The following is a 19,279-nucleotide window of genomic DNA, read 5'->3' on the forward strand; positions in this document are numbered from 1 at the left end:
TAAACCCAAAGAAATAGTTAAACATTTCTTTCCAACAACTCTAATAGTAGAGCCATTTATTGCTTGAAAATTGTAATAACTCCCTTTTGTAAAATCAGAGCAATGTTTTGCACACACAAAAGATTTAGGCGATCCGGTATCAATCATAAAGTCAAGCTTAGTTTTATCATCATATATGTACATCAAAGAATTTGATTTTACGCCGCCGATAACTTGTGATGGACCTGTCGGCGGCGCTAGGCGTTTTTTGCCAATGAATCACGCCTCCAACCACAAGGTGATTGACATTTGAAAGCATTTCGGCCATATCTGCTATGATAAAAGCATAAATTGGGAGCATTCGATGTGCGATTAGGCGGATTACAATTGCGCCTAGTTCTTTGAGCCGAATCTATGGAACCAGGAAAGAAGCGTGGTCTTTCATTGTTAAAAGCTCTGCCTGAATATTCAGCACCTCGGCTATTAGGAGAAAAATTCGGCCGAAATTGATTGCTGTAAAAGCGGACACGCTGGGGTGATCGACTCGATCGGCTGGGTCGGGCGAACGAGCGTTGGTTTGTATCAGGCTTATTATTGCTAATATGACGTTGCATTCGCAGCCTTGCGAGTTCGGTTTCTAACATGTCCACACGTTTGGTAAGAACTGCATTCATGGAAGAAAGATTGGAATTGACATTTTGGAGGCTGACTTCTGTTGGGTGAGTTTGATCGGAGTGTGACATGATTTCGTCCGCGCGCCAAGCAAGGACATCTAAATCAGCCTCTAAAGAGCCAGCAAGAATTTGACGGCAATGTAATGGCAATTTGTCAAGAAATAACTTTTTCAACAAAGACGTAACAACTGGATTATCATCAGAAAAGTTTCCAAGTAACTTTTTCATTTGAAATAAAAGTTCGGTAGGTTTTAAGTCACCCAGTTGGACATTATACAATAACTGATTTAACCTCTGAGATTCATCAAGTTCGAATTCCTTTAATAACGCTTCCTTCAACGCAGTATATGGCTTATCTTCTGGTTTATGACAAATAATATGTTCAACACGAGTCATATGTCTTGAATTTAGCGCACAAAGCACAAGGTCATACTTTTCATACTCAGAAATTATTCCGTTCTGTCTAAAGACTCCATCCGCTGATTGAAACCATACGCGCGGGGCGTCTGACCAAAATGGCGGTAAAGAAACTTTAATTCCAACGCGAGGAGGATAATAATCTAGAGTCGATTGGAAGAGATTGAAATCAGGATTTCGACTGCTAGTAGGGTAATCAGTGCCAAATTTCACTCGAGACGTTCGAGACGGTCCAATGCCATACATAAAAGAGTCAGTTTTAACACCTTCCGAGACTGGCGACGTGTTCGAGGAAGGGGTTAAAGTTTCTGAGGTTACTAGGTCATTATCAGTGGCAATATCGCTCATGGTTATTGGAGCACTTGTGGACATAACGCTCGATTGCGGTAATGTTTCAGGGAAAAAAATGACTATCAATAACGTGTTCTAATGTGTTAAGAAAATTCAATTTTGAAAACATAAGAGAAGTTTAACATAAAGCCATTAACGATCAATGATAATATACAATAAAAAACACAGTACCAGTTGGAAGTATGAAGGGTGAAGTTCCGTAAAAATTAACAGCTGTAGAAATCTTGATAAATGTATGACGAAAGTCCGCTGAAGTCCCACGTTGTTAAGTTATTGCATATAAACTCTCACGGTGAAGGTCTTGGGTCCGAGTTATCGGGGCACCACTTATGACGTTTAACTTATGACGTTTCGTCACTTCTAACTATTGATAAATCGCCTTATTCAAATAGAATACTCCGGCAGTAACAGAATACACTTTTTTTATTTTTCTTCAGTCGCCCAACAACTCAAATTTTTGGTAAATCACGTTTTTTATGCACTCGTTTTTTTTTACTGTCTCTCCATCCACTCTCCCAGATTCGCAACCAAACCATCCGCTTTTTTTTAGCATAAATCCTTTTTCGTTCGTTGTTCTCTTCAAACGTTGCATCAGCCTGGCCAAGTTTGACCTCTGACGTATTTGTTTTTCAATTTCCAACCAGTTCAATCAAGGTCATCATATTATCATTTCTGATGCAGATGTTTTTCTGCACGTATGCTATGACGTGACACAGAGTCACGTGGTTTGGTTGTCACAGTGCACCACCAGCGCGTGAGGTCACGCATCTTTTTTGTTATGTTGAAAAATAAAACACGTGGAACAACGTACATCACATGTACCATGGACTTCCATTCAAAACCAAAAACATATGTACAGCAATAATTCTATGCATGTATATGCATTATGGTTATATGTAACACATAAATATAACTTTAATGTAGAAATGATAAATCCAGACTGCTAAGCTTGTACTGCACATGGCTAAGATCTTCCGCGTGTCTTTCTTTTGCAAAACAGAATTTGTTTTTTGATAAGCACACCCAATTCGGTTTTGAGCAAAAATATAAGCATATACAAAGCATAAAAACTAGCCATCGAGCCATGTTTATTCACACGAACACTAATACTGTAGATATGTTATTATTTATGCAAATACTGTACACATATTTGGCTGCCAAATATTTTTGCATACTTTTCGGTAGGGCACCGGTAGTGATTTTGAAATTTTTATATTATTGGATTGCATTCTTTATCAGTTTATTGTCGGCCACATTCGACCAGGGTACGAGGGTGAACGGTTTTAATTCTAAATTAGGCAAAAAAAACAACCAAAAACGTTGCTCAAGCGTCAGCAATGATTGCCGATGAGGTATCACCGCCAGGGTTAAGTCTTGCAAAAACTTTCCTCAGTCCGAGGATAAAAAAAATTATCATACCATTGGCCTATCATCGGGATTCTTATACTGCATATCCTCACTTTTTTATACGTTTTACAATTTGAGCATATTGATTTTTTTGTGCGTATCTCTTGTTTTACCAGTCTACACTTTTCGCTCCCAACAGTCAAAGCCTCAAAGGTGACGATACGATACAACCATACAAATCTATCGACAAGACAGAAGGCTCACAAGTGTTTCGTCACGGCTGAATGCGTCTAAATTGTTTTCACCAAATACCTCTGATACTGACAGTGATGTTCACTTTCATGTCAATAAGTTGTTTTTGTTGGTTGCTGATCACTGGACACTGATCAGTGATCAGTGTTCATGGCTTAGCATAAAAAAACATTGTTGGTTAGGTTGAGGTTATTGCAACACCCGTTAGCCTTTTATTGGTGTAAGTATTCTGTGCCAGTACGCTACAACTGCTGTTTTGAAGTTCTGAAGTTGAGAGTTTTACAGCTGTACAGCCCTGTATGGAATGCAAGTTCTTTGTACAACGGACAACGTAATTTTCAAAGACTGGTTTGCAACAGTAGGCAGAAAAATGTGTGCACCACATGCCCCTGTTTTGGGATTACTTAGCTTACAAAGTTGCTTTCTTGACCCATTTTGTGCACCAGAGAGCTATGTTTTGCACCAACAGGTAGCTATGTTGTGCACCGGACATGTCCGGTGCATCACAACACTTTTCCATACAGGTGGACAGCGTATGCAGACTCTGGCTTTGTTGTCGATACAAGCGGAGTGAACTGCTTGTGTTGCCTTATTTACATATACTCGAAAGTTATGCAAGGCCTATACTAATCACAGTTGACAAGTGAAAATAGTCATAAGTAGGCTATAATCTTGCAGCTGAGTTGAGTGGAATTTAAATAATAGACAAAGTTATAACAGTGACGCTGTAAAAGTAAACATAAGTTATGTATACCATAGACTCTGTATCATTCTCTACAAAGGTTAAAATACGTTATTTGTCTGTCAGGCTGTAGCCTAGCCTACTGGTATGTAACTGTTTATTGGGTTATACGTTTCATTTCTTTGCATACGGGCTTAGCCCTACTTATACCGAAAGTAGTTTTGTCCACAATTTTCATCTTAGAAGGCCTCCAGCAGACAAAGAGGCCAACATTTAAAATGATTTGATTTTGTGAGACCGTTCTGCATAGACATTAATATTGGATGGTTTTTGTTTAGTTACGTTTCTATAATCACAAGTTTTAATTATTCTGATAACACTCCGGCAACTGTTTTCCCAGGTTATCAAAACAGACTACAATCGAAAATGGCTGAATTGAAAGCATACCTTGCTGAAAAAAATAATAAGAAAAGTAGTTCATTTTTGGGAAGCAGCGCTGCATCTGATGGTGAGTCGGACACAGCTGGTTTGTTGTCATGGGTCCCTACATCTGTCAACATATCAATGCCTTCCGTTTTTGGGAAAAACTCCACTGAAAATACGGAATCATCCTCATCATCTTGGCTCGGTGAAGCTAAAAATGACCCATTTTGTCCTTCTTTGGTATGAGTCTGTCTTGTGTTAATGTAAACAAAACTATTGTTTATTCTAGGGGTAACCAACCTTGTTTATTTCTCCCACCCTTAGAAAACGTTTAACATGTTGTTGAACTTGGCCCCTTACAAGAGTAATGTCTGATATGTTCAATTTTTTTAAGCAAAAAACAAAAAAGCAAACAAACACCATTAAAACTAAACCATTACCAACACAAGTTTTGTAATAGCTCTGTTTTAACGTACTTTGAGGCCAAACTGTGTCCCAGTTAACTGAAGTGTAGCCTTCAACTAGCAATAGCTTCATTCTCCTTGGGTGGTCGAATACTTGGGATCTAAATAATTGCCCTTCCTCCAGACTGGAAAGGATGACACTTTGCAATGACATCTCAGGGGTGGAGGATGCCCAAAGCAGGGCTTTGGAGCCGGAGCTGGAGCCCGGAGCCGGAGCCCCGGAGCCGTGCATTTTCACCGGAGCTGGAGCCGGAGCTCTTCGTGAAATTCAAATGGAGCAGGAGCTGGAGCCAGTTGTTTGAAACATAGCTCCGGCTCCGATGTATTTCATAAGATGCTATGCTACTAGTCTACTACTATTGGCTGAATTCACATAATTTAAGAGCAACCCTTCACAAAATTAAGAATTACTGGGGATTGGACAGCAGAGCAGTCACATGTTCATAGCTGCAACCGATGGTACTGACTACTGACTGACCCATTGAGATAGATATTCCAAATTGAGCGTTCATCCTTAAACCTCAGTTTGTGACGTAATGGAGCCGGAGCTGGAGCCGGAGCAGTGGTATCAATAAGCTCCGGAGCTGGAGCTGGAGCTAATTTATGATAAAAGAGAGCTCCGGAGCTGGAGCTGGAGCAATTTAAAATTTACGCCTGCTCCGAAGCCCTGGCCCAAAGTCAAGGTGCAAACTTTAAAGGCAACTTTTTCTTCTAAAGCGAGAAAAAAAAGCGGAAGAACTGTTAAATCGAATTTTCGTTTTTTAGAAGCAAAGCGAAAATTTGCACTGCCAAGTGGTTAGAGTTGACATTGGGTTGCACAAAATTAAAATATTTCATGGTTGAACTTGCCATATTTTTCACAAAGGTCCCTTCCTTAGGTTTTACATCTCCAAAATGGTTCTGGTTGGGAACCCCTCGTTAATTTTATCTATATTTTATATATACATACATCATATATTAAAAACACTTTTAAAATATGTTTAACCTTTAATGTCGACATTATGAACTATGTACTCCAGAGAAAATAGGTGTCGTTTATTTTCTCTTTAAGATAGTAAATTGATTTTCAGGTTTAACAACAAAATTCTCACATTTTGATCTTAGAGTAAGATTAACTTCGTCAGCTTAAGTTGTAATTGATTTTCTGCTATTCAATAATTCAATATTCGCATACTTTCGATGTTTATACATGGAGACATTGTTGTTAAAAGCATACCAACTAACAAGCATTGGCGCCAGATTAGCAAAATCATTGGACGTTTGGCTTGACATCACGGAACTCATTGAACAAAGCAGAGTGCTTCAAAATTGAACATTTGTAGTTTTTTGACATTTCAAAACGTTTGAAGAACCTACAGCAGACCTAACACTAACAGACCTAACACTTTGAACAAAATGATAAAGTACAGTACATCAGTTTGAAATAGAATTATCCTGTTAAAGTAAGTGTGCAAACTGAATGGATTTGGCAGGATAATGCGCCTGGATTCTATTTGGCATCTAGCACAGAGCTTCTCAAACTGTGGGTCGCAACTCCGTTTGGGGTCGCGAAACAAATTTAATTTTTATACACTGAATTGTTTTTTGATTATTTTTTTTGCGCTTTATTGTTTCCATTACGAGATTCTTTTATTACTGCAGACTACAGCTACTGTACTTCGGTGGATTGTGTACAGTTGTATGATTTTGCCAGAGACAAAAATACCACTTGAGTTTTGTAATAGGACGTTTATTGTTTTAACATCATTAACGTGTAGGCTATTTCTCAAGGGGTTGCATAGAAATTTCTTTTCTAAAATGGGGTCGCAGACCAAAAAAGTTTGAGAAGCCCTGATCTAGCACACAGTGCCTTGGTTGGGGTCAGGATACTGTGTTTGTTTTAGCTTGGCATCTGCACATCATCATAAATTCTAATTGTTTAGTGTACTTCTTATTCAAAATGTATTATCTAATGATTTGGTTGTTTCGACACTATACTGTATATATTATATTTATAGCTTTCCTATACCTTATGCTTTTTGTTAAATGCAGAGTCGCACACAAAGATTGTTTGGATTTGCTGGAAGCATTGTTGGTGGTATATTTTGTTTTGCTTTGGCCAGTATGTATGCTCCATTTCTTTTATTAAAAGCAAGAAAGTTTGCACTGCTCTACAGCCTTGGAAGTATCTTTATGATCAGCAGGTTACAATGTTACTTTTTGTGATTAGTTGTTAGTGTTGTAAATTTTTCTTTGGTTAGTGAATGAACATCCCATTATGTTTTAATAGCTTTTCATTCCTGTGGGGCCCTTTGAATCATGCCAAACATCTTCTAAGTAAAGATCGTTTACCTTTCACTATTGCATACTTTGGCTCTCTCTTTGCTACTTTGTATTTTGCGATGTGGCTGAAAAGTTCTACATTTACAGCTATTGCAGCCGTGATACAAATCATAGCCTTGCTTTGGTGAGCAATCTTTGTTCATACATATTTTTTAATTATTATTATTCTGGTGTGCATAGTGACTTTGAGCTGCCTAATTGTGAAGTAGGCAAACTCAAAATTAAAAGCAAGCTTTGAATGTTCTTACAACAAATATATTTGTGATTAAAGTTGGTATATTTGTGAGAATGTGTTTTTCTAGCTTTTTTGCATGCTTACATGACTTTTTGTTTTAGGTATTTGATAAGCTACATTCCTGGTGGCCAGACTGGTTTAATGTTTATTAGCAAGCTTTTTACGAAAACCGTTAAGCGAACAGTAAGCAAGTCGATGCCAGTGTGACACATTTTGACTGCAAAACTGTGAAAACAGAGGAAGTGCAATTGAATTCAATGTTTTTCTGTTAGGGATTGCCTGCTATGGAAAATGAAGAACGTTGAAAGGCTGAATTACGTTTTTACAACTTTATGGCTGCCCCTGCTTCAAGATAATCTTTTCATATTTGCTTGCTTTTATTTTGGTGTGAGAGGTTTGTTTCAAATTATGAAGTCGATAATCATGGTTTGTCATAATATACTTCATGCCACCATCAAATATTTGTCGAAATATTTTGTAACTGGATTTACCCTTTTTAGCCAAGTGAACATACCACTTAAATTTACGGAGAGTCAAACAAATTTGTGGTGTGGATTCCAGTTCATCATCATTCTTAATTTTCGTCAATAGCGCAGTGGGGACCAAAATAAATGCAGTTGTTGTTAGCCAGCACTAATACTTGTGGGGATGCACGAAAATAATAATGAAAATATCTTGCTGACAGCAACAAGCACAATCATTTTTAAAACCCAAAATCAAAAAAGTATAACAGTTATAGATTCATGTTTTGGTGAATATCACATGTTTCGTTGTATATTTTCTTTTAAATTTTGTTTTATTTTATTATTTATTTCATTACCTGTGGTGCTGTGTTTCATATTGCTATTTTTGTTAATTTTTCTCGTTTGTCTATATTTGGAATTGTGTATGTTTGTACGTTCTCCTATCAGCAATGAAATATACTCTGGAAAGTGATCAGTTTATGACGGTTACCAATACATGATATAGATAGGTTCGCTTTTAATCAATTCTTGGGGATTCAGCTGAACAGCAATCCACAACACCTTTCTAGGAAGTATGTCTGAAACAGAATTCCATGTTAAAAGGTTTTTACACTTTGCCGCACGTGGGCAGCATAGGGTTTCTACGCCCCAGGTTTTGAACTGGGAAAAGTTGACAACTCATTAGAAATCCTTTCGCTCGCAGATATGTGACACGACATGTCTGTATGAAGAAACCATGTCTGTATGACCTGTCAAAGAACGAATAGATGTTATCGAGAACAACTTTGACCATCGTAAAACCAAGCAGGTATGGTCGAAATGTTTCTATGCTCAAGACATGTACAGTATTAGCAATAACGGCGGTAGCAGGTCAACCAAGATTTTAGAAAATTAACCATCAAGTTAGGAAATTTCGGCGGAAAATACTGTTTAAATTTCGTGACCTGGATTTAGCGTTTAAGCAGTTTATAAGCATGTAAACAATTTTAAACACAAAGAATGCTTTGACGTGTCGTACGGCCCATAACAATGGTTTTTCTGGTATGCCAACGCGACTGCATTGTGACAACATCATAATCTTGAAAAGGCCGCATTTTTTTGCGTTCTAATCCTTGATAGTCATCTACGAATAATGGTGGCGATGTTTTCACATCAAACAGTGTTTTGCAACAGGCCTCAAAAAATTATACATTATCTCGTCTACTTTATCCACCAAAATCCTCGCATAAAGATAAACTTGCAAAGATGCTACGTTCTTCTGCATCTTCAGACTTGATTCATTGATGTTAGAGTTTAATGGAAATTTAAATCTTTACATAAAAACAAAAGTAAAGTATTAAAATCTTGTAACATAGTGTTCTCACATTCCAAAACCTGCTATAATATAACATTTTGCATAAAGTTAAACTCTTGCTTCAGGCATTGCCGACTTCCAAGAATTTGTTTTTTTTTCTAACAAAGGTCTTGTCAGTTGTTAGGCATGTTGCAAAACGCACATCACAAAGTTCTTGTAACAAGTGATTGCCATTAGCCGATAATCCAAAGCCGAAAAATGCGTGCAAATCCACTTATCTGGTAAAACCACGTTATCAACGCATGATGGCCGACAGAATCAAGACATTGCAACTTCTGAATTCCCAAACCTGCTCGTGATAGTGTTTGTGTTTTGTTAAAACCATCAACCAGGCCGAGAGACCATAAAACCACTTGTTTTTCAGCCATTACTAAAATCATACCGTGCTTATGGTTAGGTTTTATATGAGATTATTTTTTACTTTTTTGATCTTGTGATTGCAGTAATTGTGCAAAAACACTCCACCGGCATCTAAATAAACTTTTTACGTATACACGACAGGCCAAATCAACGGCGTAAGGGCTTTACCGAAAGAAGTGTGAGGGTATATAGTTGAAACAAAGGCACACCCATTCGCTGTTGGTAGAACGTCTTGTACGAAGCGTTTTTTGAACTTAATGTACATAGAGGTTTCCTTTAAACTTACGGTACTAACGTTGGTGTATGGTATGGTTTCATAACTTTTTTCCACGGACTGAGAAAGGTCTTTGCGCGACTTAACTGAGCAATGTTTCCTCATTGCTCATTCCGATAGACACAACATTTGCATAATTGTTTTCTTGATTTTTTGTATCATATCGAACCGAACATGCCCGAATTTGTAACTGTTTTTCAGAACCACTGAACAAGAGCAGGCGTCGTTAATGCTTTGCCTGAGGACATTACAACGGTAGCGCCACTGGGTATCGAACAGGGGCTGCATTATTGTGAGCCCAGTGAAGAAATAATAGATGGTCGTTAAGGTTTGAGACGAGTTAAATTTTGTCATCATTATGTGACAATTTCCTTCTTTTTTTCTAATAGTGCGAAAATGCGTCCGGTGTGCATCAATGGTTACCAGCAATTTGCGGTCGTCAATTCATCAAAGAATGTGTCACAGACTTTTGTGCTTCTATTTCCAACTTGTTATTGCTTGGGATATTTCTTCGCTTTACGGGGAGATTCCCGCCGCAGGCAATTTGTCAACCGCCATTTTTTAATACGTTTAATATTACCGCAACGCTATGATAAAATGCAAACGACGGATTTTAATAACTGTTAGCGAACGTGGCAGTAAAATTGCGGTGATTTAATACGCATGAAAAAACTATTTGTAAAAGATTAAATGACCTTAAAGAAATAATTAATCAATTCTCCATTCGCGATCAAATGGACCAAATGCTTCAGGCACTATGTATTGGACAAGTAAAGCTAACGGCAGTTTTTCTCGCGGAACATCAAATAAGGGAAAAAGTCTGCGATCTTCGTACAAAGAAACAGATTCTATGGCAGCGCGATTGGGTTAATAATCGTGTTCGACGCGTTAGGCAGCGAAGGTTTCTTGTAGTTGGAGAGAATATGTTTAATAGAGTTATTTGTATTGCGGCTCGATATGACGTTTGTAGAGAATAAGTTATAAATTCGACGAATCTTTTCTGTGCATTTGCAGGTATCTCAGTACAAAGGGAAATTTCAGATACATTGTGATTATGGCTACAGCGGTTTTAGAAAGTTTAATTTTCTTTTGGATTATTTTGAGTAAGTTATCTCCTGATAAAAACTGTTAAAATGTTTATAACGTTTTACAGAGTACTGCATTATTTTGTTGGAACAAGCAAGCATGAACCCGCGAATACAATTCAACGGTTGCGTGTTTTTGCCGATATTCAAAATTGTGTGACGATCATTAGTATTAATTTTTTGGGGGAAAATCTCTAAAAATGTTTTATGTATTTTTTTAAATTATGGCCAATTTATAAAGCATGGCACGTTTATACACCAATTTTTATAAAACTTCTTACCGAGATATCTTAAGATGTTTTTCCACAAAAATTAAGTGGATTTAGCTAACCATAAATATGCCTCTAATCAACAAATTACTTTCCTTTTAACGGTTTGCTTGATGATCAGCCGCAAACGGAAATCCGGTTGATCCCATGGGCACTTCAGCAGACTCCATAAACACCGGACGCGCTGGAATAACCTTCATGCTTGGCAAATGCCCAGCAACTCATTATTACGAAAAAGCTCAAAACTGCAGCCATGAGTTCTTCGAAAATCTACGTCACGGTTCAAGAAGAGAAGTTAATTGCACGTAAGTGATCATGTTCTTCAAACTTTTGTGGTCTTGATGGTTGTAGATTTTATTGAGCTTATTCAATTATTCTCAATTTTTTATCACTTTGTCTTATGACAAAAATTGTCATTATGCTTTTTCATAATTAAAATCTGGCTGTTTTTCCCGACCTTTTCTATATTAATTTCATTTTCATCGTCTGATGAGCTTATAACAGTTAATCTGACAAGCAATCCCATTAACTTGTGGTTTGGAAACAAAAATTTCATTTGGTTCTGGTTTTCGTTGTTTACCACGTTATTGAAATTTTCCGAATCTATGTGAGGACCGACCGCGCTCTATAATATCTTGTTTTCCGTCATTTATCTATTTTTTCCTGTTTCGCTCTGGGTAGCACATGACAGGCTATAAAGTTACGCAACTTTAGATTTTTTTGTATAAGGGAGATGTCCTTTTCTGACAAGTTTTGGCGCCTCCTAAAATAAACTTGATTTCGGCAATTGTGACGTCACCACCCGTTTCCAAAAAATCCTTTTGGCCATGATTTTAAGCTGCATTGGTTCTGTGTAAACGTGACTGCTAATGAGTTCGCAAAACTAAACGGTTCCGTTGTTTACGTAGGATTTATTAGAAAAGGATGTTTAGGCTTCGTAAAAATCATAACAGCTTATAACGACACACCTAGGTTTTGCTGGGAGTTTTCTGGGATATTATAACCAAACACAACGAACTTTCTGTAGAGCTGTATAATGTTCTTTTGGGACCATTTTCTGTTACCCAAAGCAATGAATACAGATTTTATATTTTTTACATTTAACGTTGTGTAAGGTTTACTTGACAAACCTTGTTGATGCACAATAATAGAGTTATAAGTTATGAGGGCTACATAGGTGTATTGACCACACGAATTTAATTCTTTTCTTTGGCCATATAAGAACGAGGATAGTTACAGCCAATTACACGTACTTTGGTACCTATATACTAATCTGTGCTGCTTACTTTTTAACCGCACTGCTGCCATTCTACTGCAATCATTTTTCATTTTCAGATAAACAATAATCTTTTACCAATTAATGCCTCCAAGTCCCAAGTCCCGTCACCACAATTCCTTATTTATTTACAAGGCGCTTTCAGTGCGGTGAGTGAGGTGAGTCAGCTCTTAACGCACGAAACCTCAGTAAAAACGAGCAGGCGCTTTTATATCAATAACCAAATGGTTACATCACTGGGGTCAGTTCAAACTGTATAGTTTGAAAAATTACCTAAATGGAAAAAACTCACGTATCTTTTCTATTGTTAACTCAATATGCTGTTTGCCTTATTCTCATCAGTGATGAACACATTCCAGTATTTATGGTTTTATTTCCGTGACGATATTATTTCGTTGAATGAATTAATATTTGTGCCCATCAAAGTACGACAACGGGGGCAAATAATTTTAAATATAAGAGGTATTTTTACAGCGTATATTTTGCCGAGAAACCTTTCACTAGAGTGACTAGATTATCGACCTTCAACATTTTCCTTATCTGGAAGTTTTGCTTGTTTTCTGTAACATTTTTCCCGATTAACAACTGATAAAGCCGATAATAGTAGATGAGATCATAATGCCTGCCGGAGATTTTAAGCCTGCACAGAGACACAATAAATTTGAAGATTTTATGCTCTAAAATCATGTATAAAGAGTTAAGCGTTAAATTTTTGAGGTTTCAAACGTAAAGCAAATTACGTTTAATTTTATTCTGGCCGCAAACGCAAAGTTGAATAGATATCTGATTAAGCTGTCACCAGCGCACAAAGGGATAAACAAATCCTTTTGTGTCATCATAATGCCTTCAGGGGGAGAACACTTGTTAAAAATTTTCAGTGGAATGTCGAAAAGTGTTTTCAGAAAATGACGATTATGTAAGATGGCGTCTAATTTTCAAAGACATTGAAAATGGTCGTCCAAAGGACACATACATTGCAAGTTATGGTCGTAAGTTATCTACCGCTTTGCGTCATGTAATTGGCTAAACATTTTTCACCAAAAGTTTACGTTGAAATATAACTTTCTCTGTTCTTTGAGTTTGTTTGTATATATGGATCGCCGATATATTGAGTAACCCTAGACGGTAATTTATCGACCATTGTAAATGAAAACACGTAATTTCGACTCGGGACTTTTCGGTGTACGTAGCTATATGCGTACCTATGTCGCTTGAGTCACGTTGGTGAGTTTTTGTGCTGACCAACCGGCAGTTGTCCAAACTTGCAAATGCTCCCAAGTAGATCAAAAAAACGTTTGCGTCGATTAAAGAACAGTAAAAAGTTGGTATTTTTAATAATCACAACTGATGTTGTAAAAAGTTTGAGTGCAAAGAAGTTTTATAAGACACAGCACCTCGCTTTCTTTAATTGATTCATTCCACTCATCACATTTGCGAATTTCTAGACGTATGCCTATGTCATGGCTATGGCCATAAAGTTTGCAGCGACAAATTCGGTATCTTTTCCTAACTTATGCAAAGAAAGTATACACAGTATACAGTAGTTGGCAAACTTTCGACCCAGTATAAGTCTATAATGCATCTACCAACTGTATAATTCATGTACAATCTAAAGTCTATGTACTTTTAGCACGGAAGTGAAAAACATGCCGATGGCATCACTTAACGCAAATGCAGCAGTTTACAGAGATATTACAGACAATACTTTGCCAAATATTGTCAAACAAACAAGTATAGTAAACGTAAAATTTTGAGTTAGATAATTCTCTGAGTATCGGATCGGTATCACTAATTCTCCGGATCTATGCTGCAGCAACGTCTAACTTAAATATGTTCACCTTACCTCAACCGTCCAATTATTATGGGTTCCTCCCTATACCTCATATAATTCCTTCATACCAGAATAATTCAAACCGCTTAATAAGAATCCTGTACCCTGTACCCTGTACCCTGTACCCTGTACCCTGTACCCTGTACCCTGTACCCTGTACCCTGTACCCTGTACCCTGTACCCTGTACCCTGTACCCTGTACCCTGTACCCTGTACCCTGTACCCTGTACCCTGTACCCTGTACCCTGTACCCTGTACCCTGTACCCTGTACCCTGTACCCTGTAACGTAATTTCAGCGATTTATTGAAATTTATTCAAAACTGCGTCATGTTCCCAAATCTAACCAAAGGTCTCGATACTTTTAGATGTCGGAATTATATGTAGTCAAATTTCATTGTTGTATTTTAATATCTCTTATATGTGTATCTTTACGAATTATAAATGGTACAGGTAGCCGATATGTGTTCTAATTTTAATAACGTTACGAAATTGTTTAGGGAGAAGTATATAATTTTGAGAAGTTGTATGCTGAAAACGTTCCATGAATGCATGAGAGATTCCCGGCTGGGTAATTGGATATCGGACAATCTTCGGCAAACTCTCGTCAGAAATTACCTTACGTTTTTCGGTAAGTTCCATAATCTTTTCTTGCAGGTGTCAAAAAATAGCTAAAAAATCATCCATTCTATCGTTATTTAACTTTGCACGATAGCTTTTAAAGTGTTTCAAATAGTCCTAAAACCATTGTAATTCTTAAATATGTTGACTTTTGACGTCTTATTATAAGCTATAAAGGCTTCATTTCCCTTTTTAATATCTGCACATTATTCAGGCAACAGGCACCTATGGTGTGACCGAGGAGGGTTGGACGTACCCAAATACCAGCATGCAGGTACTAATTGTGATTCTATCTACCCTTATGCTGCCAGAGAGTGTGTCGCCACCTATCAGCTGGTTTTCAACTCCAGGTCTTCGTTGAAGAGACTTTGCCGGTAAATTCGGCTATATGAATATAGCCTAGAAGTTATGAATTTACAGTTTTATTTACCCGTGAGCAATTTTGTTATACTTAGTCGCATTTAGTTGCTTTGGGAATTGTGAATAATTTAATTTGGCTTCTGATATTCAGTTTTTTGAGAAATTTCTTTCTTAACTTATAATTGGAAGTCAAGTTAAAGCGCGAATAATACGTTATAAATTTTCTTTAAAAGCTCGGGTTAAAATTGGTCATTTGTGCACTCAGTGAATACAACAAAGCAAGAACGTGCCTGCAAAGAAACCTGGTCACTCACTGCAGCTTCAGCAGACGAGAATTATTTCAGATGGTTGAGCAGTCTATCGAAGCCGAAGTGAACTTCCAGCCATTCTGTCAGATTCCTATAAAGAACCCTCTCAGCACTTTGGAGGATCTATTGCGGGATAGTAAGTCTTATGATACGTTGATATCGCAAATTAAAAGCTTACAATGAAATTGTTTAATTGGTATGCGACATAACTTTGCGCGCCCGTAACAATTTAGCATTCATTATTAGTTTAAATAAATTTGCAGGTTTTGATAGACAACTTCCTCCCCGCAATTTAAGTTCTTTTTTTGAGATAATAATTGGTTTTACGCGTTTCGCCATTAATTTAGCCTTTTCATATTTAAGTACGAGGGTATAGTACAGACAAACAGACAAGAGAGTATAGACAAACTTCACAATCACATTAATATTTCCAGATATGATTTCTATGTTTGGAAAGATGGTGACTGATTGAAGTTTCAAATACGGTAGTTGACGTTTGTTATAAACATTTGGCAGAAACATCGACAGCTACATTAATCCAATAAACATAGGCAAGATGATGACTGGCAAGCCTTGCTAAGTCAAGAATGTTTATCGTCAAAAGGCCTTTTTTAAAACAAAAGATGGGTTTGGTCTAGCATTTGATCCTGGTTTAGTCAGTTAAAAATATCTAAGCTCGTCGTCATCCGGAAAAACGTCTGCAGCTGACAAATTTCCTGGTTTTAAACTTTTGATAGAAAATATGTAACTCCACTTCTCCTATTTTCTACGCTCCCATTTTACGTTACACTTGTGGGTAGGGTCGTTGCTTTTACGGTTATGACGTAATGCAAAATTAAAATCTAACAGCAAGTCGTAACAATACACCTTTGTTGCATGTAAAATGAAATTGGCCAGTTAGGCAAGTGGGAAATAGATAAAGCGATTTTAGATGACAGATATTTGATAGTGCCAATTAAGTGCGGCAAATAACGGACATTATCGGAGACATCGACTCTCTAGCTGGCAAAATTATGAAGTTTTAGCTATTTTTAATCATTTTGTTATTTTAGGTATTTATATCTTCAGCATCAAGTTTATAATAATCGTTTTCAATTTCGTAAATACAATTTTTAAGATGTTGCTTAATTTTGTTGTTTTGACACCAGCAGCTTTTGTTTCCCGTTAAAGTTTACTTTGGTCCACAAAGAAACTATTTGATGTATTAGTTGTATTTATAAATATTGGTTTTAGCCTAACTGTAATTGTTATAAACTTGACATAAACATATAACCCACATTTAACAGTGTTAACTGAACATAATTGTTTTAACTAGACACCTGTCCACCGCGTTCCCATGCTGACGTATTATTTATTGTTGACGTCAGCAAAGAAACAACTGACGATCAGCTGAAATCAATGAAAGAAGCCATCACAGAAGTTACTAAAAAGTGAGGCCATATAATCGTAAATCATCATTTTTGTATTAAAAACTTTTCACAAAATTACATTGTCTGTTTTATTTATGATTTTATAGGCAAAGCGTGTGTGGTAAATAATAGGGCTTTAGTTTTCTGCAGAATAAGAAAAAGTCGTGCAATAAATATCCTTACAAACCACGCATGCTGTTTCACTATCATGCTTTTGTTGACCATGTACTATATCTTTTAATACATGCTAATTTTACTCATGGACATTTTTTTTGAAGACTAACCTATGGAATGTCTGGAATTAGAGCTGGACTCGTCCAATATCATGAGAAAACGGTTATGTCCATTTCCACAAACAGGTGATCGTGTAACTGTCGATTTAAAAATAGAATATATACTGCAGTAACAGAATTTTCACGTAAGCCGTAAAAAGACCATAAAAGCTTTTAGTCGTTTTCATGGTATTGGTTGTTGTTATATCAGTTTGCTTTGGATATTTAAGATAAAATTCGTGGTGAAACTTTGCGCAGATTTTCGAACAAGAATGCGTTTTTGCGCGCACTTCACCGGGTCCCGCGCATTTATACAACACGTCATCGACGTTACACAGGTGCCGCATTGCTGAACTTGGCCAAGCGGCTAAGTAGACCGAGTGGTTCAAGGATGTACAGGCCCTTCCATACACCGGTATGGATTGTTTTATCGACCGGCAGAAATGAAGATAGGTCTATGGAGACTATGGAGTTAGCATTGACAGCTATGCGCGAAAGGTAGGCTACTGGGCTTTCAATCATGGGTTTAAATACTTTTCCGTTTTAGATAAACTGTAATTTGTAGTTGTATAGCATTTGCCGGAAAATGCCTGCTAACTGTAGCAATGAAATCTTTGCGGTGTTTTAAACATACTATGTTCAAATCAAGCTGCTTTCTTATTTTACAGGAAAATACACTTGGTTCAAATTGGCCCGACATTACAGTCAAACAGATCCGAATATGAGGTCACATACCACATGGACGATTCACAAAACTTCACAGAGTATTGCGGCGACATAATGTTTGAAATCTGCCAAGCAGACAGGTGCGAATCCAACTCAATTAGTTTATAACACAAATACGTTGTTATGTCCAAAATAGTGAACAGGTTTACCCATCCACATCATGCCTAACACCAAAACAGCTGCCATGCTAGGGTTAGGTGCTTTCCCAAAATAAATGCCTTTTTGCTATATTTTTAGAGATTATCGAGAGGGGCGGCATGGTGGGGTCAGTGTTCAAGATTTGCCGAACTCCTTACTCGCAAGATTTAATACTTACTTCCTGAGAACTCGGGTTGCCCAACTTCCGCTACTGTGGGAACCACAAGAGTTAGTTGTAAATGACTTTGACGTCACACCTAGTTCAACGGGCAACGGTTCGGTCAACGAATTATCCACTTGGCCCGGTTTTACCTTAGAAGAAGGTGAAGGTATTGATTTATTTGTAAAAGTATAAAATTGAAAAGTGTTTTAGGGTGGCTGTTAAGCAGATAGGTTGCCTCATATGAAATGCGACTTTAACTGAAATCTCCGTTTTGTAAATCCCTGCTGAACAGCCGATTGGACAGTGAACAATAATGACTGATATAATTAATTGTACTGTATAATTAATATTTAGTCTTTTTAGGCGATTTTGTCGATTTTTAGTCTTTTTTGGCGATTATTTATGTAACGCGCTCTTTGCAGCACTGCTCGTGCTAGGGTAGTCAAGTCGTGCACGTATTTCAGTCATTAGCCAGAACTTGTCAACATGAAACTTTTCTTTACTTTCCAGACGGCTCGGACGAAGAAGACATGGACTGGTTGTCAGAAGCTTAATGACCAATCAAAACAGGTTAAAGATCGAACGAACTGAAATGGCCGACAGCAGCATTGCCGTTTAATTGTTGTCGCAGCAATAGGTTTTGTAAACAGACAATGCACGTTTGTAAGCCATAATCGTTGAGATTATTACCATATACGGTATATAAATAACCGCTAGAGCACTCCGAAATTGATGGTAGTTTAATGGAACATGATGACGGAACACTGGTCGCCTTTATTCATAATGACGCAAACAATGAGGCTTTTGATAGAACAAGCTCGTTTGTTATGATTAGCCACCGTGTTTGAGACCCACCACATGCCATAAACCATTACTTCGAAAAGAGATTGATAACAAAAAGACAAAATCGGATTCCTTTTACCATAAATGGCATCAATTGTGCCAGGGGCGTGATATCATCTCATTAGCGGAGGGTCAGGCGTTGGAAACTTAGCATAATATTCTTTCTTTAACAATCATAAGATTTATTATAACAATTTGAAACCGAACGTTTTTTATGCAATCTTAGCTATTAAGTAAAGAAATTTTCCGTTGTTTTCATTCTACTTTCTTTTAAGTTTTGCGTTATGTTCGTTTTAGAGCAGCATTTTCTTGCACAGACTTAATAAATTCCTTTACGTAACAATGCAACTACAATAAAATATCTGGTTGGTGACGCAGCAAA

General features: G+C 37.2%; 3 protein-coding genes across 4 annotated transcripts; 2 read left to right on the top strand and 1 right to left on the bottom strand.

Moving 5' to 3' along the window:
* Positions 1-234: 234 nt before the first annotated feature.
* On the bottom strand, positions 235-2,156 carry LOC143465809 (uncharacterized). Its single transcript, XM_076964291.1, has one exon. The coding sequence runs from the start codon at positions 1,440-1,442 to the stop codon at positions 237-239; it is 1,206 nt and encodes a 401-aa protein (XP_076820406.1). The 5' UTR covers positions 1,443-2,156; the 3' UTR covers positions 235-236.
* Positions 2,157-3,119: 963 nt separating this feature from the next.
* Positions 3,120-8,119, top strand: LOC143465743 (uncharacterized). The gene is made up of 5 exons (XM_076964204.1): positions 3,120-4,365; positions 6,621-6,772; positions 6,859-7,035; positions 7,248-7,329; positions 7,419-8,119. The coding sequence occupies exons 1-5, from the start codon at positions 4,129-4,131 to the stop codon at positions 7,449-7,451; spliced, it is 681 nt and encodes a 226-aa protein (XP_076820319.1). The 5' UTR covers positions 3,120-4,128; the 3' UTR covers positions 7,452-8,119.
* A 2,350-nt stretch (positions 8,120-10,469) lies between these two features.
* Positions 10,470-19,279, top strand: LOC143465904 (uncharacterized). Of its 2 annotated transcripts, none has more exons than XM_076964424.1 (11): positions 10,470-10,701; positions 11,074-11,257; positions 14,558-14,688; positions 14,893-15,052; positions 15,304-15,482; positions 16,662-16,776; positions 17,034-17,114; positions 17,286-17,525; positions 17,696-17,833; positions 17,991-18,220; positions 18,565-19,279. In XM_076964424.1, exons 1-11 carry the CDS (start codon positions 10,653-10,655, stop codon positions 18,606-18,608), a joined length of 1,551 nt encoding a protein of 516 aa, XP_076820539.1. In that variant the 5' UTR covers positions 10,470-10,652; the 3' UTR covers positions 18,609-19,279. The 2 variants fall into 2 exon arrangements, with proteins under 2 accessions (XP_076820539.1, XP_076820540.1); XM_076964425.1 differs by having other exon boundaries at positions 10,471-10,701; positions 17,991-18,214.

The sequence above is a fragment of the Clavelina lepadiformis genome, chromosome 7 (genome assembly GCF_947623445.1).
Source record: "Clavelina lepadiformis chromosome 7, kaClaLepa1.1, whole genome shotgun sequence".
Classification (NCBI taxonomy): domain Eukaryota; kingdom Metazoa; phylum Chordata; class Ascidiacea; order Aplousobranchia; family Clavelinidae; genus Clavelina; species Clavelina lepadiformis.

Bases quoted from the DNA above. Each gene is read 5' to 3' on its own strand.
- LOC143465743 (XM_076964204.1), top strand. From the start codon at position 4,129: ATGGCTGAATTGAAAGCATACCTTGCTGAAAAAAATAATAAGAAAAGT. The intron at 7,036-7,247 runs GTGAGCAATCTT...TTTTTGTTTTAG, and splicing joins CAAATCATAGCCTTGCTTTG to GTATTTGATAAGCTACATTC. The intron at 7,330-7,418 runs GTAAGCAAGTCG...TTTTTCTGTTAG, and splicing joins CGAAAACCGTTAAGCGAACA to GGATTGCCTGCTATGGAAAA.
- LOC143465904 (XM_076964424.1), top strand. From the start codon at position 10,653: ATGGCTACAGCGGTTTTAGAAAGTTTAATTTTCTTTTGGATTATTTTG. The intron at 16,777-17,033 runs GTGAGGCCATAT...TTTTTTTTGAAG, and splicing joins ATCACAGAAGTTACTAAAAA to ACTAACCTATGGAATGTCTG. The intron at 17,834-17,990 runs GTGCGAATCCAA...CTATATTTTTAG, and splicing joins GAAATCTGCCAAGCAGACAG to AGATTATCGAGAGGGGCGGC.
- LOC143465809 (XM_076964291.1), bottom strand. From the start codon at position 1,442: ATGTCCACAAGTGCTCCAATAACCATGAGCGATATTGCCACTGATAAT.